At 39.9% G+C, this 25,517-nt stretch overlaps 1 protein-coding gene across 1 annotated transcript in view; it reads right to left on the reverse strand.

Annotated features, from left to right (window-relative positions):
• Window positions 1-5,489: 5,489 nt before the first annotated feature.
• HSPA12A (heat shock protein family A (Hsp70) member 12A) overlaps window positions 5,490-25,517 on the reverse strand; it is a 57,740-nt gene continuing 37,712 nt past the window's right edge. Inside the window, exons 7-12 of the mRNA XM_086752550.1 lie at window positions 15,179-15,350; window positions 12,532-12,618; window positions 11,881-11,985; window positions 10,540-10,798; window positions 8,751-8,854; window positions 5,490-7,288 (exon numbers count right to left, since the gene is read on the reverse strand). Of these exons, the coding sequence (XP_086608676.1) occupies window positions 6,654-7,288; window positions 8,751-8,854; window positions 10,540-10,798; window positions 11,881-11,985; window positions 12,532-12,618; window positions 15,179-15,350 (1,362 nt within the window). The 3' untranslated portion in view covers window positions 5,490-6,653. The remainder of the gene's footprint in view (window positions 7,289-8,750; window positions 8,855-10,539; window positions 10,799-11,880; window positions 11,986-12,531; window positions 12,619-15,178; window positions 15,351-25,517) is intronic.

A 25,517-nucleotide genomic window follows, 5' to 3' on the forward strand; every position in this document is an offset into this window, starting at 1 on the left:
TTTAAAGCTGCCTTATACCTTAGAAAAACTACTGGTGCTGTCATAGCTGGTTTAGAGCTTCTGTATTTAGCTTTTCCGAGATCTGAGGAATACACTTCCTGCATAGCCTGTGTACATCAATCCAGCAATGCAGCAATATTTGTGTCAGATTTCTGAGCATGCAGCTAATGCAGTCAAAGAAGCTATTTGCATGTTTAAACCAGGCATATCCATGAACACGCCCACATGTTAAGTCACAGGTATAAAAACAGAACTGTCATGAACTCATACATCACAAATACACCATGAACATCTTCACCTCCCCAGAGGCTGCTCAGCACTCCTGATGTTTGCTGTGATGCATTTTCAGGATGGCACAGGACAGTCTTTGCTGAAAAAAAAAAAAATTGCTCTTTGCATCTATGGAACTGCACAGGATGCAGTGCAAACTCCTTCATTTGAATATCCACTTTCTGATCTCTACTTTGAAGGAGCAAAAGCACAAAATTCTGCCCCTCCAATACCCTGTTGTCACTCCACAGGGGTCCCACCACAAAAATCTTTCTCCGTGTCAGAACACAGCAAGGGATGAATGAGAACTAATAAAACAGAATTTATTCCTAAAAAAGTAAGTACAAGTTTTCCAACATCAGTAACTAATGAGATTGGCAAGTAACAGACCTGAATCTCAGTTACATAAAGCATCTGCAGTTCTCACCAATTTATCCAAGCTCCATCTCTTGGAAATCAGGCAACTCAGGCACTGAGTAAGGGGACTCTGGCTCCATTGACCTTAAGACAGACATCTGGGTGGTGTTTAATGTAGCTGCTTAGGACACCGAAAGGAGAGAATGTCTTTGGGGAAGTTGGACACTGCTGTCCTGGAGGTTGTTTTATAAGTTGTTTTATTCCATGGCCATTAACATGAAAACACCAAATTTCAGTGAGGAGTTACGTGATCTTGGTAGAACCAATGAAGGATTTAAACAAACTCCTTCCTATCAAGATAAGGCTGTAACTTTAAATATAAACACACTCATGAGAAAACCTTAAGATTTAGAAAAGGCGAGTGAAAGGGCCAAATTCTGCCAGTGAATGCACATACATGAAACTCCCCACGAAACCAGAGCAATGTGTTAGAACACTGAAAGCAAAATTTGGTTCTTAATGTGTCTCTGAAGGCTGTAATTATATTTCCCATTGTACTAGTAACATTAATTGAATGTTTAGCTGAAATCAAGTTCATTACAAGTTAAATACAGTACCTAGCCTATTAGGATGGTGTTTATAATTATAGTCATAAAGCACTTGTAAAACACCTTCATTGCAGCAAATAGGTGGAAGTTGGAGTATAGTGGCTGCTATGCATCGCAGTTCATTCTCTGCATCTTTGTGTCTGAGCAGCACTGTAGACTAAGGTCACACACAACGCTGAATCATCTCCATAGGTAGTGCCAACACTGCTGAATTTTAGAGGGACATGGCCTGCAACAGTTAGCAGAAAAATGTAATATTACACAAACTATTTTCAGTGCAGGTGCACCTTACTAAACATTCCTAGATCTCAAAACACACAGTGAAGATGTACACTCTCATGCAAATATACCTGGTTATTGGCCAGCTTATTGGCCTGATAATACAATTTTAGGAATAAACCAGCCTTTGACACAGCCTGAGACTACAGTCCTCGCTGTATATTAATTTTTATATTTGATATCCCAGCTTTTTCAAAGCATCATTGCAGAAAATATCTAATCTGCTTTTGGTACTGCCCAAAGTCTGTCTTAACTCCAACAGACGCCCTACTCAGAGCTACACCAGCTTCGGTGGAAGTTCAGTAATGCCCAGCAGTGGGCTTCTACCTTGGGCACAGACAGAAGTCCTCCTAGAAAGCACACAAGTAACACAAGCAGCGTCTTGTCGAAGAGTTCTGTGTGCTGCACAGGGGCCTGCAAGCCCTTCGCCAAGACTCTAGATCTTGGTCCACACACCCGAAAGGTTGAAAAAATCTGATAAGCAGCACAAACATACAGTTGATGTCACTTTTGCTCAGTTAGGCCTATGAAGGAGTATCCAAACACAAATATAACCACTTAGCCTTTCTCACTTTCAAAATAAATTAAGTTTCTTTTTATAGTCATTTTCATAAAAATAGTAACACCTCAAAAGAAAAATTAGTTTTACTGTATTTTATTTGACATGGTTGAAGACACAACAACACTCAAGGTACAATCCAGACAAGTTGTGAACAGCTCCAAACATCAGTGAAATCCGAATTTATCTTGCACAGAGGTGAACAAGACGACAATGGTTGGTTTTATAATATAGTTTAAGACTATTTCAAGCAGGTGAGTACTGTGACGTTATGCCCAACAACTTTTATACTATTCATCCGCTTAAGCCACTTCATATCATAAATATGCAGCTTATCTTGGCGATTAAATCTCTGCAATATATAATTAGCCTTCTCATAATAATGCATTAAAACTCCTGTATACAAATATTGGTATATTCATACCAATGTAAACTGCCCTAACCATCACTGCACATTTATCATATTCTAGCACAATTCATCATTCCATCACAATTAGCTGCTAACCTTCAGCCTAGAGTTAAGTAACTTGGACCCAAACTTGCAAGTTGCTGCTTAGAGCAAAACTTCTGCCAGGGCCTTCGCTTTCCCTAAGGAGAACAGGCCTTGTCTTTTCAACATTAAGTTGCACAATGCCATCCGAAACCCTTAACAAGAAGTGCTCTGCAGGGAATCTCCTGCAAAAGTATCAGGACTACTATTCTATAAATGACTCATTTCCTAATAAATTTCATATTAATTTTAAAGCCTAACATCCTTTACCAAAATAGGCATCCGCATGCCATTTTTACAATGTAAAGTTGCTTAACTGGGTTATAGACTACAGACCACAGCATAATATTCTACTTCTAATTTCTTAGACAGACAAGCTAATTTTCCATTCTTAGATTTAAAGAGGGCAACAAGGACAGTTGGGAGTTTGTTCAGTAGTTCAGTGCTCTGCAAAGATAAGCTTGGTAGTGCTCTCATCAGACTGAAGGAGGAAGTGCAAAAATATGCAAACTTTGTATTTTACAGTTACAGTAGAGTCATTTCAGAACAAACTCCTGCTTGGATCCAGATGGAATCTTACAAAAGGCGAATAAGAAAAGGGCAGAGAATCACTAATGTGCAGGGACCTATAGTTCAGAAGAGCTGCAGAAACTTCCCTTAGCACTCCCTGAAAACAGCACAAAAATCATGGGCCACCTGATTTTGCAGTTTACCTCCTCTTCAGGTGGGCAAGGGGGAGGTTACAGTCATTTATTAGATCAAATTTTGTGTTAACTTAAGGCCACTGGAAACAAATCCATGCAGAATTGGACCGATTCAGTTTAACACAGGATGCAAAGACACTGAAATCTACTTTCCTTTAAGAACTTCGTCTTTTGGAAGGTGGTAGTGGTAGACAGAGACTGGGCCTTACCTGCAGCTACAATAAAATCAGTGTTGCCTATCTTGGGAAGGTAGCTTTGTGTTTGATTTTTTTAAAAAACTAGATAAGATCCAAAATAAAATCCCAAAACCTAGCAAAGAAGCTGTATTAGATTATACAATCTAATTTTTAACTTGGTTTTACAGGAGGATTCATCCATTATTATGATGAACTGTTGGTGATGGAATGGTCACCATCTGAAACAAAGAAATTAAAAACCCAGCAACACATTAGTGCATCTGTGTAATATGCTTAACTGGTATGACTTGCATTGCAATAAGAATGTTGTATTCTCTGACACACCAAATTTCTTTCCTATTATTATAAGATCAGCCTTTTACATTTCATATCTTACCATCTTTAAAAGCCTATAATTACAGAAGCTGATTGAGAAACTATGTTATTTAAAATTAACAGCTAAATGAAATCAACACAGGCAAAGAGCATTTTTATACAAGAAAATAGCACTGTAGAAAGAAAGAGTCTGTACAATATTTAAATATTGTATATACATAAAATTATATTGTTCATAACTCATCTTAAAGTTTCTCTTGTTTGTAAACCATGGAAAACAACACACAAAAATCCCAGTATTTAGCTTTTAAAGCATTTAGCAGACAGCAGGAAAATGAATGCTAGCAAGTACACTTTGTAATTATAGAAAGTATCCAGCCAGATACTGTGACTAGCATTCTCCATAGTAATTTTTTTTTTTGTTTTGCTTTGTTTTTCTTAAAGCCGAATGCAGAACAGATTTCACATTCAACTAGGGAATTCTGCAGGAGACACTCAATGGCAAAATGCAGCAGACCAGTTCTGCAGCTCTTTACTGTGGCTAAACTCCAGGCTAAACACAGAAAGCTTAAGTGCAGGATTGGAACGTAAATTAGTGAAAGAATTGATAAAGTTTTCATTTCCCAAAATTGTCAGTAATGGATTTAACTCATGCTCAACTTACTAGAAATTAAGCTTTAGTTTAACAATTAACATTGCAAACTTTCAAACATGTAATGAATTCCAGCAGGTAATCAGGCAGCTCCGTATAAATGCTCTGAAAGGGTTGGCATTTTAGCATGATGCCACAGGTGAGTATCAGTCTGCCGATTTGGAGTAGGATTTGGATTTGAATCTGAAGTTGTTAATTCACGGCAGGTATAGATTGCAGGTTTCAGAAGTTATCTACCTGTAGCATTGTGCAGAATAACTGTTCCCGTTGCAGAAGAAATTTTCAAGGTGAACGTGCTTACGAAAACATTTCCAGAGAGTTATTATTTGTAAAACAAGACACTACCACAACTATCACTATATTTCATCTGCGTTAGCCTTGTCTGCTCATAGCCACGTAAGGAATGCTTTATTTGCTTTATTTAATGCTATTTGTAGTTTCATTCTCTTGGCTTCTGCCTTCCACTTTACTGGCCATTCAACTCAACCCAGAAATACATTTTACTCAATTAAAATGTTTGCTACTCAGAATATATTACTGTACTTTTGATCTGGACATTTTCTCTCTTCTAAATTGTTTAAATCTTCTTGGACATTCATAATCTAACAGTACTTCCAAATCTTAACACAGGGATTAACAAGAAAAGACATATAATCACTTGGAGAAGTGCTTAATAAACCAGAAGGGTCAGAGGGACCTCAACAGGCTGGAGAAATGTGCAGATAGGAACCTCATAAAGCTCAACAAAGGGAAGTGCAAAGTCTTGAACCTGGGGAGGAATAACCCCGTGTACCAGTCTATGCTGTGGGCCAACTGGCTGGGAGGCAGCTTGGCAGAAAAAAAACCCTTGGGGTCCTGGTAAACAAAAAGTTGAGCATGAGCCAGCAGTGTGCCCTTGCAACAAAGAATGCCAACAGCCGCCGGGGCTGCATTAGGAAGAGCATTGCCAGGAGGTCAAGGAAAGTGATTATTCCCCCTTATTCAGCCCTGGTGAGACCACATCTGGAGAGCTGTGTCCAAATCTGTGAGACACGGACATAGTGAATTGAATACAGCAATGTCATGTGAGGAGAGGCTGAGAGAGCTGAGACTGTTTAGTCTCGAGAAGGCTCAGGGGATGCTAGGAATGTGTACAAATGCCTGAGGGAAGATGGTAAAGAAGGTGCCTTCTCAGAGGTATCCAGAAGGAACAAGAGGCAACGGGGACAAATTGAAACTCAAGAAATTCCTTCTAAACATAAGAGAAACCTTTTTGCTGTGAGGGTTGTCAAACATCGGAACAGGTTGCCCAGAGAAGTTTAGGCATCTCCATCTTTGGAGATATTTGAAACTGGACAAAGCATCCTGCTGTACTTGACATTGCTTAGAGCTGAGAGGTTGGACCAGACAGTCAATGGAGGTCCCCTCCCATCTCAACCATTCTGTGATTCTATGATTTCAGATGGAAACTAATAAAAATAAGCTTAGAAGTCCCAAAAGGGAAATAGCTTTGTTCGTAATAATACTCCAAAGTATAATGAGGGTAACACTAGCTAATTAATCCAACAGCTAATTCTGAGAGCTTTGACAATACAGACCTTGTTTTCAAACTGGAGCAATCAATATTAAGCTCCTAAAACACATATATATTTCCTAAATTTAATTTTAAGGATTTTCTTTTCAGTGGGATCTCATAATTTAAGACACTTTTTTTCCCATTTAAATCATTGATTTCCAGCACTTAAAATTTTGAAAGCACAGGGCAAAATCAAAAGAACAAAAGACTACTATAGACTACTCATTTGTTCCCATTGCCAGAGGATGGTGCTGTTTAAACAGACATGCCTCCTACAACAACCACGTGGGTTAGAGAGTTTTTCTTGGGAGGAAGAGGAATAACAATTTAAAAAAAAGGCAAAGAGATTACAATTCTATATTTTTTAAAGTAATCTTCAGGACCCAACAATAATCAGTATTTACTTAATAAAGGTAGATCTTTAAGCATGCTTGAGTAACTTGGGAACTTTTACTACATCTGGAACTTCTGCTCCCCAAACTTTTTAAGGGTCTTTCAAAATCCAGTCTTTGGTCATCAAAGGGCATAAATATGACATACCCCACCTTACTAGCTGTTCTCATATAGCCTGCTGAAATTCAGGTTGATTATGTGACATATGAAAGTCAAAAAATGGAATGGTGGAAGATCAGACTCACAAACAGGCTGTGGTGGGGAAAATGGGCTGTTAGTAGTTTAAGAAATCAATACCAACTTTGACACTTTTAGAGGTGGCAACATCAATGGCCATAGCTTTGATTTCAGTGTCCCCAAACTGCATAAGTGTTTTGATCTCTCGCCGGTTTGGCACTGAAGCATCAGTTCCTGTGAGATCCAAGCGAAGGGTGCCACACTTTTTCACTCCAGATTCGGTGATGAAGCTGACATTATCTTGTTCTGAGCTATAGATATTGATCACTATTACTAACTGAGAAGGTTTGGCAGGTGTGTAACTGCGTGTCACAGTTTCTCCAAGGGCTACAGATTGGTCAGCTGAGATAAATTTGTCAAAGACATCAGTGCACCAGCGTGTGCCATCTTTGATTAGAAGCTTCTCTGGTGGATGCTTCCCTTCCACAAATCGATTGAGCACGCCCACACCATAAGTGAGAGGTGAACGCCGCACTTTGATGACAGCAGGGTCTAGACCAAAGAGAACAGCTCCTTTGAGGATAGTGAGCCCCACATCCTGAGGAATGATGACTCGACATCTCGAACCAAAAGCATTCTGGACAGCTTGTTGGAGTAAGGGGGATTCAGCAAAGCCACCCACCAGGAACAGAAACTTGACATTGGTCACTTCTGGCTTATCAAACACATCACCTAAACAGAAACAGAGCCCATTCAATAGGGAAAAATCCACTGTGACAAGGTAAACCAGGTGAAACTCCTAACGTCTGAGTGCACGGAATGTCCCATGCACATGCACATGCCCACGCTGTCACTTTCAGCATGCACTATTTCCATTTCTGCAGTCTCTTCTATATGCTGTTTAACACTGAAAGGAAACTTACCTCAAAGAATAGAATATTTCTGAAGTGGCAGAAATTTTATTTATTTTTTATTTAGCCTCTTCCAGAAAAGAGAGCCAGGGATTTCTTGCAAATAAATCCTGTCAGTCATAGTATGGGTGGTAGGGAAACAGACATCATCTTGCCACTTCAAGTATCAGTGAGATATTCCCAAACCTACCCGATTCACCTACTCTTTATTGCATTCCAGATAAGTCACTCAATTTTAAATTCAGTTCTTATTCCTGACCCTAACATCTTAACCACAATATGTACCATCTGCAAGATAATACCTCTTTACATTTTTACAGATGTTCCTTCTTAGCTTAAGTCCACATCCCCTAGTTTCAAGAAAATCATAAAGTTCAGTTGTAGGCTCACCCTTAGTTCACATAACTGAGGCAGCATGACTGAGGTATCTGTCACAACCATTGTAAATCCAGATGTCTACCTCCGTGTTCACATGTAAACTGTTCTGTACTAGCTAACTCAGCTGTGACCTCTCAAATGTATGTAATAATTCCTCACATGCAGCAAGTAAAGATGGATATTCCACTCCAAATACAATTCAATTAGTGCTTTGTAATGTGTAGAACAGCAATACCTTGCTCAGCACATATATTATACTCTACTTGATAAAAATCCAATTTTGCACCAGGAACATTTTAAATAATAAATTTCCCAATAGGCCTATATCACTTCCTATTACTGGATAAACAAATTCAGTGCTACTTAAGCCATGCCTGGAAGTACTTCTACCATGATGCATCATTTCTTATTTGTGTTTTAGAGATGTCAGTGATTTGGAGGATCATGAACAAATGTGACTTTAGAAGTCCTTCTAATGAGGAGAAATGAACTAGAGGTCTTAACAACAGGAATAATCAGAAGCTAGTTATGTCTCTAGCATTATTTAGTTGCTGCCTGAATCAGGAAAAAGAAAAGCAGGATCTGGGATGGTTAGTGCCTTTCAGCCTTCTGAATGCTTGCAGCCCTGGAAGTACAGAACAGTTGAAGCTTAAGCAATGACAGGCCTGAATCACACTCAGTAAGTAGTACTAGAACTAGGTAGGAATACACGTTAAGGTGATGCACTTTTATTATTTTCCTAACTACTCTGTAGAGAACTACAAATTTCAGAACTAAATTTCTTGCCCACATTTAGTACATGCTAGGGGAGTTGTTTGATTTAATTACAGTTACTGATTTGAAACAGGTAAGCAATGCTTCAGTTTCAGCTCAGCTGGAAAGTGGAACTACACACAGATACATACTCAGGTGCTGGACGATCTGGTCAATTGTAGGTTTGAAAAGAGCATTCATTGCATCTGGGCTCATCCTCAGCATTCCCTGGGAAGACCACTTCACAAAGTCCACACTGGAAAAGAACAGTTAGGAAGGACATTAAAACATCACATCTGAGCTGTAAGAAACAGCCAAGCACTCACAAGACACTAAATAAATAAATGAATGGGTTTAGAACCTGCATGCATTTTGCTTGGAAGAAGGTGCCTCACCTCACCCTAGCCCTATACCAACTGCAGCAATGTAAAATTTCAAGGGAGAATTGTTATTTTTGCTTGTCCAATTGTTTTCTTTGCCTGATTGCCTTCTATAGCATTACCAATGCTCAGATGCTTCCTGAAACAGCTGGCAGTCAATCCAGTGCTCGTTCATCTGAAACAGCACTGATTCATCCCCAGAAGGGCAACATTTAGATTATAGCAGTAGCAGGCCAAAGCCGCTGGAAACACACAAGGAAAACAAGCAAGTATGGGAAGGCTCAGCAGGCAGAAGGGAGCACAGCATATTTAATGAGGCATAGCATTTGTTAAGTGAATCCAGGCATTATGTTATTCCATCGCTGATACACATCCATATAGCTCAGTAATCTTTTCATTCATGCACATTATATGTAACCTTTATACTCTTTCTATCCCATTATCCAATTAATTTCATTTTATTTGAAGGGAATATTTAGCATTCCCTCTAAGATTCACCATTAAGACTATTAATAAGATGGAGATGGTCTTGCGAGGGGTAATATTCCCAGAATTTTTAAATTATTTCAGAACCTCAGCCTTATTTAGGAAGTGACTCCAAGCTAGATTCCAAGTCATTTAGGCTTAAAGTACATTTACCAATAATCTTTAGGAAAAGATGTAGGAGCTTCAACCTGCATGATACATTAAACATTCACTGAATTAAAAAAATCCAGAAAGAAGTCAAGGTACAGGTATTAAATATCATGTCTTCTCCTCTCAGGTCCCAAGCATTTTGCCCCAGATTTGTGGGCTCTCTTGCTCATTCTCTTTGATGCTATTAACCTCCAGGTTTCCTGTAGTATATAACTTGAAAAGATGTAAAATGCCCACTTTATTTTCTTCTTACTTTCGTTTGTGTAGCAGCCTGTGCCCTTGCCATTTAGGCTGCTTTCTTGATACTTACAATAAGGAATTAAAATCTCTGAATTATGTCTGCCCATCTACCAAGCAAGTGCTCTAACTGTAGCATACTAGGAGAAAAGAAAGCCTGTCATCACTTTAAAAGTAGAATGCTTTCATTTTGCAGAGCTCTATGCAATAGTATATGCTTTCACCATTTATCTTGTATTGTTCATAACTTTCCTCAAGTCATGAACGTACTTATACATCTCACTCAAGATCTTGGATTTGTTCCAGGGCCCAGACCTCTAAAAATTAAGGTTCTAGGGAACTAACTTTTAGACATCAAATTCAGTATTTGATCTGATCTTCCTAATTAACATGTAAAAGACTAAAAATATATGGTCGAATTCAAGAAAGCGACCCAGCAGTGGCCTAATGAAAGTCCTAGAGAGCAATAACAAGAGAGTCCAAGTCTTGTATAGAAAAAGCTTTTGCAAGACATTGATCAGAACTTCTCATTCTGGAAACTGCACTTGAGGCAATCCCATTTTCTCATCCTTATATTGTATTTTTACATGATTATCTTTCATTCTACATGTAATTAGGATATTTTAATTATTTGTCTTTGCTATCAGTAGTTAATTCTACATCCATTTCAGTTCAATTGTCTACTCACTTGCTTTTCCTCAAGGCATGTTCTACACTGTGACCTCGAAACTTCTTGTAATAGTCAATGAAGGAGAAAGGCAGAGTGATGTTCAGTGGATTGGTCCTGTCTGGAGCTGCTGCACGTTTACGGGACTCAAATGCTATCATCAGATCTACCCAGGCAGCAGGACGCTTGATTTTAAATTGCTCAATAAAATCTTCTCCAAATATTTTACACAGGAGCTTTTCAAATTCATAGTCCACACCTAGAGAACCATATGGTCCACCTGTATTACAAACAAAACACAGCTTTAATATTCTGAACTGCTTACTAGACTTCAAGTTGACCAAATATACATCAGATTGACAGTACTAGGACTGCCACAGGAGAAGATCTACAGAAAGAGGTGTCTTTTCTAAATATAACAGTTGGTCTAATACAGAACATAATCTTACCTTTGCTTCACTTTTACTCCTATACCATCATAGCCACTGTAACATTACCACTATAAAACAGAAACATTTTTATTAGAAGCAAAGGAAACTGCCTCCTTATGCGCACATGAGATATCTCCACTGAGGAGGAGATAGACTTGATGTACAGTGTCCCATTTGCTCTTACTAGGTTGTTTCCTGAGGTAGTCTTACAGCCACCAAGGCTGAGAATGCTCAGTGATGAACCATACAGATGAAGACTAACTCAGTATGGAGACAGGAACAAATAATAGGCTGTCTCATGTAGGCAACAGCTTAGTCACAGGACAAAGTCCAAGGGGATCTGGAGTTCAGCATGGGAATACCATTCAAGGAATTGCAATTTATATCTTTGTTGCAGACCAATCATTATGCATTTTTCCCAGGGGAATGTAAACTGTCCTTTTTACACTGCCTGTGAAATTACTGGAATATATAAGCTTCCCCTTAAATCTAGGGAAACTTCTGTTCTGCCAACAGCCACTTTACAAGAATCTTATTGTGACACTCAGCTATTCATATCTCCACAGTGCATCTCTGAACACCTGGACAGAGCAGCAATACACAGGTGACCTCTCAATGGACAGGAAGATGACAACTCTTCTAGCATAAGTCAGACCAGGAACACAGCAGGAGGCCATGGCCTGAATGGGAGTGAATAACAAAGGAGATGGCAGTTGCTTACCCCTCCAACATGAGGTTTACCATCCCAAAGCATCAGAATCACTAAGTGACTTACCCTTGTCTGCTGATCAGCAGCTAGGCTAATTGTAAATGCTGGTATTATTTCCGGAAGAACTGTTAGTGAAATGTAGTGAATAACAAAGGCACACAATTCCTTCACTGACAAGTAAAAATATTACATAAATAAAGCAAGCAGTGGAAGTGACATTACCTGTTGCCTTGTATAGCTCCTTAAGATGTCCTTCAGGGAGCCGTATCTGATGAACAGTCATATCCACTGTGCCTCCTCCACTGTCAACAACGATGTAACGGTCACCTAGTTTTGCAAAGGAATAGGCAAATGATATTTACATTAACTTTATCACAACATCGTATTGCAATGAAACTTCTCAGGGGCATTATCACCATGAGAGATAATGACTTACAGAAAGTCATTAATGTCTACACTGAAGACTTGACTTTTTAGTAACTATAATGCAATGATTGACAATAAATATGAAAATTGTATGCCCAAGATGAAAGTGGTTTGGTAGAACTGATAAGGCTGCTAACGCATATTCTAGTAGGTTACCAAATTAATACTATGGCATATTTACAAGGTCTATTCTGAAGAAAATATTCTGGTTGCATTTTAACACCTGGATTCCTTTCTACCATCTTAGTAAACTGTATTTTGCTAGAGCATGCAGAATAACAGTTCAGCCTTAGTAACTAAGAGCAGCACACGAACTTGTATTTTTTTCTTTTCTGATTTATAATCACAGTGAGAACAATCCAGTGCACAGCACCTCTGTGGGAAACACAATGTTTGCCTGGAATATAAAACCAGTGAGAGCAAAGTTTATTCAAGAAAGGACACTACCTTCCTCCAGTTCGGACCAGATCTCTCCTATGACATTTTCCACCAAAAAGGTGCGACTCTGTCGATTACGACGGACGTGTTCCTTAGCTAGTCATTGACAGAGAAAACATTACTGAGTATAAGAAAGCATGAAGCAGTTGATATCATAAGCTGCAGGAAACAAGTGCAAGCAGGCTGATAGATCTGTATGATCACTTCTTAACAGAACAAACAAAAACTATTACATTAGAAGCAACCGTGCTCAGCACAGCCTGTGCCAGCAGGCGGCAGCCCCAGCCTGCTGCCAGACCAACCGGTACCGACCAGGGTCGGGGGAGACAACTCCTGCCTTTCCAAAACCCACTGCTGATCTGGGTGCTCAGGAAAAAGACATCTCCTGAGCCTTTCAGGACATCAGTCTGTCTCAAAACAAGCTGCCAAAAGCACTGCTTCTCAGATTTATAACTTCTTAAGACCATAGTGATCATCAGGTCTGACTCTCACAATATTTTAAATATATATCAGTTAAAAATTAAACATAATCTAGCAATACTATTATAACAATCAGTTAACTCGCAAGACTTAATTGCTACTTAGACGTTTAAAAGATGCGGAACAGAAAGCAGAGTGGCAAGAGCCTTTGCTCTTATGCTTTTAAATCAACCTCTACAATTGAATGATTCAAAACAATCATTCCCTGTGTCACCTTCACTCACTTTCCAAGACACTTCTAGAAAACACTACAGAAGAAGTGAGGCATTGTCATGCATGAAAATATCATTCTTTCTGAAAATATCAGCATGTAAATCACTGAAGGCCTTTTGCTTCTTGTTTCTACAGTGCCTACCATCAGAAAAGGACCAGTGGCTCCACTTGTACGCGTACCCTCCCCATACAGACCCTATGATGCAGACAAGCCGTGCCAGTCTCGTTGCGCTGACTTAGCAGCACACGGTGAGAGTTTAAATGTCAAAGTATTCAGTGACAGAACAAGCACTAAGTCTAAGCAAGGGCCTGAGACAGAGCCCACAGAAGTCAATGGGAGTCTTTTCATTCACTCCTGTGGGCTAGAAGTGAACACAAGAGCCAGTCTTTAACTGCGACTGAAGTAACCTTATCCTGGCTACCATGAACAGTAAAATTTTGTTTTGACTTCACAGCAATAATATGGTCTGTGGAGTGCTTCTCTCTGTTTATATTTGAAGGGTTTTTCCCCTTAATCTGTTCTCAGCTTGTCTTGGGTGCCTGCCATGCCTTTATGAAATTTTAATTCTAACCTCAAATTAATTCACTCCAAACTTTGTTTGCATTAATACTGACATGAAACCTTTCTCATCCCCAAAAACTTTCACCATACAAAGTCAAGAAAGAGAATGGTACCCCTTATCCAAGAAAAAGTCTGTTAGCAGAAATCCATGAACTGCCAGATTCTGCCCAGCTTCAAAACCTTAAGCAGAGAAATTTTTGTCTTTTATTTCCCAGAGGCACATCCCTATGCAGCCTGAAAGTGAGTCCATGTAAAATCACATGGAACTGGAATGTTTCAGGACACAAACAAGGGGGATAGAAGGCAAGAGGCCCCTGAAGGGACTGTGTCCTGTAAAGGGATTGTGTCCTGTGCTTTGCATGGGCCTCCGTAACACTGAACACATCTGACAAGTGCTGGCTAGGAGAGGTACAGATATGAGAGAACGATGTAATGACTCAGCCTAACTAAAAAAAAAATACCCTCCAGTAAGTACAGGAATAGTTTTACTGGCTTAATCTTCCATTTGCCTGTACTGTTTTGACCTAGTAAATGTGATAAAATACAATTTCTTCTGAAAAATTCCTTCTGGGATAAACTGGCACACTACCATCAATATGAGTGCAACTGTTACAGTTCACACAGATGGGAAATCTGTGCATTATGCAACAATTACGTCTTACTGCTGCTTTGTTTTCTGGTTTTTTTTCTCTCGTATTTTCCTCCAGTCTGAGGCAGGATACCAAGACAAACAAATCTTTGCTGACAAAAGATCTTCTGGCAAGTGACTTACACTGTGGTCCAATCTTTGTGCCTTACTTTAAGTCAGTCTTCAGACGTGAGCAACAGATCCCAGGTCAGTAAATCAGAAGTGTTGTATCTAGTTGCTCTTCTACGAGCAGATAAATTAATGGCTATATTCCAATATCATGTGTTTCCCTGAGTGTTGAAAGCAATTAATGGTATTTCATAAAGATGACATCAAAAAGCATCTGCCAAAACTCTGGAGCATCTCAAGACTAAAAGTCTCCTTGCAGATCTGGTTATTTAACACTGCTTCATTAATGCAGCTAATTGAACACATATTTGTTTCCAACAAATTAAACTTTAAAAATTATGCAACACTAAGTATTGATTTTAATTAAGGCAAAAAAATACTGTTGTGAAAATTCTAAAAGACTCCCACAACATCCCAATTAAGACAAGGCAATGAAGCTACCTGCATGCTAAAATTCAAATGCATGCTGTGTCAATGCCTAAACTAGTCTAATAAACAGCAAAACAGCTTATAATAGCAAAATGATGCTAGCCTGAAACATTTCAAGACAGTGAAGACAACAAGAAATGGTATGAAAACAGCCCGCATGGACAAAGTAAATTTAGGCATAAGAATCTAAGGAACTGAGTTAATAGAAGTAGTACCCTGTGTAAATCCAGTTCCAATAGTGTCACTTGGGCTATAACCATTGACAGGCGCCCTGCTACTCAGGTCTATCATCTGGTGCAGGCGGAGCTTTCGGCAGTAGATAGAAGCAGCCTCAGGTTCCAGGGCAATGATCAACTGCTCGGGATTTTCAGGAGATGCCATTCCTGCCTGTGAGAGAGAATCAATCAGAGGGGTGGGGTGGGAAATACCACAACCGATTAGACTCTTTTCAGCAAGTGAACAAGCCTTTCCCCAGCTTACGGTTTGAGTTAGGTCAGCCCTCCGAGTTCAACGCGTAAAGAAGCTGCTGCTGTTTGCTAAAGGTCTTGATCTGGGAATCGTCCTGCCCACAATGTACAGGCTGTAACACGGACGTATGCATGCACTTACCATGCTAAGTGTCTAACCGAGCAGCTGTGTGCATGACAGGTGGGGAAAGGAAGAAAGCTGATATGAAACCTGTAATGAAAGGCCTAAAACCTGAACTCCTAATTAACCCATGACTCTGCCTGCTAAGAGAGGCCCCAGCCTCCTTTAAGAAACGAAGGAATACCTTTGGCCTCTCCTCCCCACAATATTTTAAGTATGCCTTTCTTTATATCCTTGCCAAAATAGACTCCCCACACCTTGTAGCTTACTAGGAATATATAATACACTTTGCCAGTAATGTATCTTCTGACTTAAACACAACATTTTCTATTTCAAAATCCATTACATTTAAGCACATTCAGTTTTATAACATCTTCAAAATGCTCGGTATATTCAAGGACTCAAAATACAACAGGGCGGGTTCCCTAAAATGTAATGAGACCAAGCCTAAAAATAATCTTAAAATTATAAAATTAACATTTGCTACTCTTTATATTTTCTTTCTGGATTTTCAGCCTTCAGACACACAGATTTTCAAGAAGCCACAAGTTCTCATGTAACCACATCACTCTCAGAGCTGGGCTTAGATAAAAATACCAAAGAACAGTTGAGAAAATTGTGCTTTCATTTCTTTTCTCCTCCACTTCTCTCCACTATATGATTCTCTGTTAAAATAGATAACACCTTTCAACTCTTTCTGCCCAACTTTCATTTTATCTGCTGTTGTTTTTCAGTTAAGGGCCTCAGTACTAAAACATGCTAACAAATAAACACACGTGTGAACATTTTTCTGCTTCCATGGTCAGCCTTCTAGCAAACCTTCACTTCAATTCATACACACAGACTGCGGTGGCTCCAGAGCATCCCCAAAAGAAGGCAGACTCACACGGCAAGACTGGAGACCTGGACTAGAATTTTGTTTCTTTCATACAGCTACACTGTGGGCTGTGGAAATTGCTGGCTAGTTTACACTCGAAGCTAGAAACACAAATTTAAGCTTGTTCACAAAGCACTACTGAGGTAGGACTTGGAGACATAAAATTATCTTCACATTTACTGACTCATTTTACCCTCTCCATCTTAATAAATAAGATAAATAGATTTTTATAGAAAGTGTCTTCCTCATTGTTAATAACAAAAAGGAAAAACAACCACAAATGAATTCCCAAATAAGAAATTAAGGGTTAAACAAATCGTGGTTGCACACCTCATGCTTGGGATTATGGTCACTTTATATCCTTTATTGGTGTTAAGCAAAACCTTCCGTTTTGGTTAGATCCACTGGACTCAGTAGCATGATCTGAAATTAGTGGAACCATCTGGGAAGGAGAATACTGTGCAAATACTACAGAATATCAAACCTTGCCAGCTATGTTTCAGCTATACTGAAAAAAAAAATTATATTGAAAAGAATGCAACTGAACTTTTAAAATTTGGAAAATACAGATTTATAGCAGCTAGAGTAACCCTAAAAGATATAAAAGACTATCAAGCATAGGTCCAAGCCAGACTCTCCTGCCATCATACCACTTGCATGCATGTACATTGGCAGGCACAGGCTTAGATAAAGCTCTGGGGCTGTACTGGGGATGAAGGTGAAGTTCTTGCATTGTGCTGTAGTATAAACCCAGTCTTTTCTCCAACCAGTCTGGATGTACTAGGCACAAGCAGGACTGGTTTCACGGCAGCTCACTTCAACATTACTTATCTCCAGCTGAGCTCCTCTACACACAAAGCTTTCATTTGTTGCATCGGAAAGGCCAACATTCAAGATATGAATCAATACTTGGTCCCTGACAGATATTTATCTAATCTGTTAGAGAATTCCAAAAATGTATGGTCTCTGTACACCAACTATCTCAGCCCTTTACTGTCTTTGCCTTTGGAAAGTTTTGCTAAAACCCTAATCTGAATCTTTCTTGATGCAACTTTAAGGCCAGCACTTCTTGCCCTATCTGATAAGGGCATGGAGAACAAACAGCTCCCTACTACCCTGCTGCAGTTCTCACATATATTAAATCCATTATCATGTCCCATGAGAGCTCTGAATCTAAGTAGCAAGTCTTTTTTTTTCTAATATCCAGCAATGTGGATGAACTTAGCATGCTCAGTCTGCTCCATGTACTGGGCATATGTTAGTAGCAGAGATAAAGCAATTCTTAGTCTCGTGTCTAAACTATGCACTAAAAGAGAAAATTGTATTTTAGGAAAAAAAATAGATTGCTGCTATGGATATTAAAATCCAAAGGCTACACCATAAAGTACTTGCAGAGGTGACAAGAACTGAGTTGCACACACAGGGAATGCACTGCTATTTCCTGACTTGAGTAGGTGGAAAAAAAGATTGTATTAATTGCAGTCATCTACTCTAGGGGGGATTTTGGTACAAATTTCCAAGGCTGGTTCTTCTAAAAGAAAACAGTAAATCATTAACAATAACACTTGCTTCCTCCCCTCCTCCAGCAGTAGTCTGTACCATGAACTTTTCACATTGCAGCCTGCACATTAGGAGAGGCAGGCGGTGACCTGCAGTGCATGGACTCAGATTCGTGTTCTCAGACCCTCCAAGTATAGCAGATGCTATTCTTGCTACTTTTTCTCTCTAGATATTATTTTAACATACTCAAAATATCTCCTGCAGAAAACATTCCATAGAAATGACAGTTTTTAACAGTTCAAAGCACAGCTGATCCTAACAGAATTTCCTGAAGAAAATGTTAGGTTTTTCTGTTAAAAAGCTTTCCTTACAGAGTTTGAAGGGCCAGTTACAATGAAGAATGTGTTCTTTCACATCATAAAAAGACCATACAAAGAATCTTGTACAGTGAAAGGTACTAGACACCCAACATATATGTATTTTTATATGTACATATATATACATATGTACACACATAGGTATGGGTCAATATTGACTCTACTTCATACCTTGTGTATGCAGTATTTCTACTTAGATCATCAGAGACAGCATGTTACTGTACATACATGTACCTACACACACCACAGAGAGAATGGGGGAAGGGGAGATGAGAATGAAACATGAGCATATACATACAGCTAGGGAGGAATGGAGCAATGAGTTTGCTTTAATACAAGTTATGAGAGGATGAAGACTTAGGAGGCGTTACCTCTGTCCCATCATTACAGCCGAGAAGAAAGGAACAGATGGGAGAAAAATACTGAGCAGACAGACAAAGAGGAGTGAAAAAAGCAGGCGGTTAGCACAAAGAAACAGTAATGCATTCAACTAAAAATATTAAATGTAGAAGTTCAGGAATTTGCCATATTTTACATTTGTTCTTTTCTATCTGCCTCACTCCATGCCCTCACGCACTGCTGCCCAAGAAGAGAGCTTCACAAGTTCATGGGCCAGATCTAAACAATGTCTCGATATTCAACATCATATAGATCATTCTGGCAGTGGGACTCACGCATCATGTTGCTTTTGCCCAGGGCAGCTTATAGCAGACTTTATAACAGAGCCATGCCTTGATTCTAATCTGCTAAGGAGATTTTCTTTCTCCCGTTATATTCACTAGCAGCATAAACCCAGTCATCACTTAGGAATCATGAAGGAAGCAGACATCGGTTTTCCCAAAAATGCAAACATGGAAAACCCATCATGGAATTACAAAAATCCTTTGAGCATCAGAAAGTTCTTAAAAATGAACTTATTTGCAGGACATTGCTGCATTTATATACCTGGAAGAAGCAAAGAACACTATCAAAAGAAATACTTTAAAAGATTGCCCCAAACTCACTTTGCTCATACGCCTGAGGACTAAGATTTCATGCTTCGACAAGAGAACTCTCAGATTTTTACTCACTCCAGTAAAACAGGTCTGTGAGCTGCTGCCAGTGCATTGCTGTTCATTTGCCAAGATGCATCACTGACAGCAAACCTCAAAGTGCTTCAAAGCCTCACATACTGGAGTACAAATAACTTCACCATCCAGAGGCAGGTGAATTCTCAACCTGGCACACTAGCTCTGCTTTTATAGCCAGAGATGTGTCACCAGAGAAAAGCCACAGCTGACCACAAATACATTCTTGATTCCCTGAACACCATCAGCTGCCAAGTGTTAGACTAATTCATCATTAGCAAATATTAAGGTCTGGACTGAAGCTCAGTTGTTCTGGTTTTGTTTAGTAAGAGCGGGGCATAAGGTGGTAGCTTCTGTAGGAAACTCCTAGAAGTCGCTCTCCTTTGTTCAGTGGACTCGGCAGACAAACCTGCTGCTGGCCAAGGCCGAGCCAATTGGTAGCAGAATGTCCTGTGATAACACCTCTGCGATAACATATTTAAGAAGGGGAAAACAGGAAAAAAAAAAAGGGGAGAAGATGTGAAGCAGCTGAGCAGGGGCAGAGAGGGGGAGGCGCGAGCCTTGTGGGCCTTGCAGGCCTCACCCTCTGGCCTCCCGCCAGGCAGCCGACTGGGCCCAACTCGCCCCGGCCCAGCTGCAAGAAGTGGAGAGGAGATGAGAAGTTGAAGTGAATAAGATGTAAAAAGGATCCTGAGAGGCGTCTGCCAGCCTGTTGTGAGGAACGGCTGCAGGCGCCAAGGTCAGTGAAGAAGGAGGGGGAGGAGTAATATGGCTCCTGGCCAAGATTCCCCTGCAGCCCGTGGTGAAGACCATGGTGGAGCAGGCTGTCCCCCTGCAGCCCATGGAGGCCCACAGAGCGGCAGAGATCCACTTGAAGCCCATACCGGGGGAGGTGGATGACGGAAGGCGGCTGTGGCCTGTGTAGGGCCCACTGGGGCAGCTGTTCTAGAGGGACTGCACCCCGTGGAAGAGATGACCCACGCCGGAGCAGTTTCACAAAGGACTGTGGCCCGTGGGAGGGACCCCATGAAGGAGCAGGGGAGGAATGTGAGGAGTTCTTCCCCCGACCATGATGCAGCGGTGTAAAACAATGTGTGATGAACTGACCGTGACCCCCATTCCCTCTTCCCCCCCTGTGCCGCTTGTGGGGGAAAAGTAGTAGAGATAATGTTAAGCCCGGGAAGAGGGAGGGGTGGGGGGAGGTTATCTTGTTTCCCATCTCATTCTCCTGCTAGTGTTAGAAATAAAACTCGACCCCAAGTCGAGTCTGTTTTGCCCGTGACGGTAATTTTAAGGATTTCTCCCTGTCCTTATCTCAAACCTCGAGCCGTTTTTCTTATATCATCTCCCCCTATTCTCTCAGAGGGTGGGGGAAGTGACAGAGAGACTGCGTAGTCTGTTCCCGATCGGGGCTGAACTACGACATCAGTACAGCAGTCTTGAGCACTTCCAGAGAACTAAACAACATTCACTCATTCCATATGCAGAATTCCATTATTACAGATTAAAAGATACTACTTTAAAAACCCAGCCTCACATGCCATGACACACAATGAAAGAAAGCAATGAACATTGATTTTATTTTTTAAAATATTGCAGTGTATATGGCCTTAAAGACGGCATTATAATAGAATATCCCATGTAATTTGAGCCTTTTTAAAAAGCAATGAAAGCCATGAAGTAGGCCTAGATGAAAAGCTCCCATCTCTGAAAGCCATCATAATTGGAAGTGTCAGTGTTTAGCTGGAGTACTCCTCCTGTATTTCATAACACAACCAGCCAGAATGCTGTTGCTCTATCAGGCTTTATTTATTACACCATGGTGACCTCAAAAGAAATAGCATATTAGGAAATATGCCATCATTGACAAGGTACACATCCCCTATTACTGTCCTTTCAAAGTATCAAACGCAACAGTAGGATTTCCTTTTTTGCTTTTTCAGAGAGATAAATCAGAAATCCTTTTAAAGTCAAAAAAAAAAAGGGCTGACCAATGAGTCGCAACACTAAGAACATGCCTTACATGGAGTGCACCCGTTTCTTTGAGTTATAAAACTGATTAAAAGAACTGATACTAAGGTCTGAAATGCTGAAAAAAAAAAAACACACAGAAAATAGTACTACATCTGTTAAATTTAAGATGCTGATTTGTTATTAGAATTGTATGTTAACTGGAGTCAGTCCCATGCATTTTATATTCATCTTTACTTCCTTGAGCTTTACCTGCCTGGAAATTCTCTTCACTCAGAAAACTTTAAAGTCAAAATTGTTTTCTGAATATGAAAACTTCTGCAATCTCATGGCTGACTGCCATGAGGACTGGGAGGCTCTCAGCTCATGCTGCAACTTTTCCCATTATCAGGGAACACATAACCATGCTTTCCTGCACACGGCAGCCTATTTTGAAAAATTTCTGAAGCTTCTGCCATTCGGTCAACGCTGGGTGATAACACAGGCAGGCACACACACTTTCACAAGATCACTGCATAAGTCTAGCTTACTTTTGGAACCAGATCATTAAAAACGGCCAAACCTGCAGAATGAAACTACTCTAAGGGCACAACAGCAATGATTGAAACACTGCCCTGTTTTGTGCAGTTCTTTCTTTTTTTTTTTTTTTGTACATATAAAAAATATACTTCTACATCCCTGGGATTGCATGGAGGAAGAACAGTTTATAGGGTGGGTGTAAAACCCAACTGAAGCTGTGGGCCAGCCCTTAGACTCCACTGTAGGCCAGCGGTGCTACTCTGCCAAGCCAGGTGGGAAAGCAGCAGCTCAGGGGACCAAGTCAGCCTCACACAGGCAGACTGAGGAAGACTGTTCGTGGATGGATCTACCTTGATTATATTCTTCAGCACTGGGTCCGGGGGCAGGTGAAAATATTAAATAAATAAATAAAATAAAGGATTAGGACCATTTTACCCCACATTTATGTAGGATTAGGTTCAGATGGGTCTTGCACCTCAGTGTTATGTTGACACAGGCAAAAATGTCTCAACCTGTTAAGATTCAGCTGCACATAACATTAGAAACTCAGCATCTTCCTTATGGCAAAAATATACTGAAAATATATCTAAACACAGCCTCTGAAATAGGTCCAAAAAGTAAAAGAGAAATGGTTAAGAGTTTGTACAGAGGGGAAATAATGGAGGTGCAAAGGAGCACTATACAGACTTAGGACTAACCAAATCTGTGCAGGCAGATTGGTCTTTACCCCTATTTCACTAGAATGTAGAGTTAGGACCAGAGCAAACTGCAGCTGGGGGTACTTCAGTGCTAATGCTCACACTGACTTGCAGAGTGCTGCTCTTCACTGCAAGATGAGAACAGAGGCCACTCCGACCCCTTGATCCCCCTTTGGTCCAGGAAGTACTTCAGGCCAGTTCTCTGAACTAGAGAAAATAATCTGATCGAGACCCGTTTTTCATGCATTTAGTAACACTTGCTACATTCATCACTTTCAGGGTCAAATGGAAAAAGTAAATTATTCCAACATATACTCACAGATTTTAAAAACTGCATTTTCTGTGGATAAGAACTGTGCTCACGAGATGTGAATTTTACTTTCTGTTGCACTACTAACCAGTGAGATGATCCTGGCAAGCTCTGTATTCCTTACTAGCTCAGATTACTTATCTGTAAAATATGTATACTAGTGTCTTTGTCCTTTATGCATTGAAAGCCACTAAAGGAAAACATTTTGTAAATGAAATCTAGAGTAATATACTATATATTACTTTTAAGGCAGTTAAATCGGATCTTTCAGAAAGAGAAACAAACTAAGAATGAGGTCTGACTGGATGAATTCTAATTTACTGTTTTGATAAATTTTGTAGTCGTCTAAGACCTGATTCAGTACTGCGTCAATGCCGCAGGCATTGCATTCACAATTAATAAGACATTTCCAGATACAAAAATGTGGCATAAATAGACTAGACAGATACACATTTTCAAGAGAAGAACCACCTTCATTAGATAGTTGCAAAAACAAGGCATAGAGACTAAAAGCCTTGGCTAATGTTGCGCAGGAACCCACAGTAAGGTGGGAATTCACTCCACAACCCCAAAACTTCAGTCCAGTGTCCCAGCCAAATGCTCCTCTTCACCAAACAGCAAGCTTCAATGTCTGCATGTGACACCTAGCATGTGCAAAAAGCTTCAGGGACAGCTCCATCACAGCCTTGGGCCTCTGTTCTGCTTTTGCAGTTCGCCACCTCCACCAGTTGCATTACTTTAATCACCTCTGAAGCAATGCTGCAGAACAGATGAGTGTAATGATCCATTATTCTAGGTGGCAGAAAGAACATTTTACATTTGTTTTATCACTAAAGTCACCTTTGTAGGCACTAGAGATAAATTTTAAAAGTTGGATTCTATGAAATAGCTCTGTAAAGATAATGTGGTTCATTAGTAAATTAAGCGCTGCAGGACATCATTCAGACAAAAAAACAGCAGCTGTGAATTAATAACAACATTTTTCTATTTTCCAAGATATTTATTATAATTAGTAACAATAGGAAAGCCATGATTGCAAGTTAAGCACTACCCAGCCTGCATGAAGATAGTATTGTGTGACTGAATCAAGGCAACACAAAACAGCAGTTTACACTGTTTAAACTAATCAGTTCATTGTGTTAACGGATTCATGATAACACCATCCACTTAGTGCCTTGGTAAGGGAGCTCTTCTCTAATCCTCCTCCTTTTTCACTAGCTAGCACTTTCTCCAGTTCTATGGCATCAAACTGCGATGTCACAAATAAATGACTGAGATCTAATTAAAGGCAGAGCATGCCAGGAAAGAAGATGAGCAACATGGGAAAAGACTCGGCATTATCACGAAGAGGCGCATCAGGGGGAGCTGGGTTGGCAGGGAGTGGGGCCAGTGGATATCACAAAGCTGCATGAAAAGCACAGCACATGCAGTTTTGCTAGATCTTCAGCCGTGAGACTTAAGAAGCCTTCACAAAAAAATGTTTGAAAATCAGTACACCATCACATACACCGATGCTTTGCCGTTAGTCTTCAGAGTGATGAAGAGTACCGCAGTACAATAAGTACCATGAATAAATGCAACACAGTGAGGTCAGTGAGCCCATTTAGCTCAGTCCACTTATCAGTTCAAAGGCAGATTCTTAAAATTACTCAACAGCCACAAAACAAACAGGATTTTCAAAGGCACCCAGATTCCTCTTAGGGACCACAGTGAAGAGGCTGGGTTTGGCAAAGGCAGGAGGAAGAGTTGCTGGGTACTCCCCTCCTTTCAAAAATTCATCCTCAGGATTTAAGAGCCTAGACAAAAACTGAGTATTAACATCTTTTTTTTTTTTCTCTTTTTAAAAATCCAGTTAATACAACATTTGGTTGGTAGTTGATCCTGCAAAGATCTTAAATGTACAAGGTCACAGAGGCACTTTTTGCTTTACAGAACCAAGAGCTTTTTGCTTTCTTTTAAACAACATTTGCTATATATATATGCATGCATATACATAATAGATATATAAAAATGCATACACTTTTACACTACTGTTGCCTGTTGAGCTAAAATTAGGTTTGTGGAACACGCTGTCCTTCATTCTATTCTGATCAGGTGTCACTGATAATATTTTGCATTTCACAAGTGAGAACATAGTGGATAATTATCACAGCTGCAGAACTCCTTCAGCATCGGATTCCCCTTCTGTACAGATAAGTGACAGGACAAAGACACTCATCTCTCTGTGAGAAAACTGCTTGAGAGAGCATAAATGAAATCTCAGGCTATGGTAAAATAGTAGTAACTTCATTTTGCAGACAAGGGAAATATAAATTAAGAAAGACGAAAAGTGGAAAAGCCATTGGTTTAACAGAGGGGGCACAAAACTGGAAGTTAAGATACCCCTGTAATAGTTTTTATTTATTCACTTTGCACTAGCTTAAGTGATTAAATAACGTGAATGACACAGAAGGATGAACCCAAATGTAAAAATCAGCCTTTAAATCGTCCTTTAGGATTTTGGGATTATCTTGAGACCTCTCTTTGGACCTCAGATACCTTCCCTTCCGCCATAATGAAGTAGATACTGTTACTATACATTTATAGAATTTTTCCTTGCTTTTAAAATACCAGAGCTTAGGCTTTGCAGTGCTTTTTGAATTCCCAG

Source organism: Chlamydotis macqueenii, chromosome 7 (genome assembly GCF_036417535.1).
Source record: "Chlamydotis macqueenii isolate bChlMac1 chromosome 7, bChlMac1.mat, whole genome shotgun sequence".
Taxonomy (NCBI): domain Eukaryota; kingdom Metazoa; phylum Chordata; class Aves; order Otidiformes; family Otididae; genus Chlamydotis; species Chlamydotis macqueenii.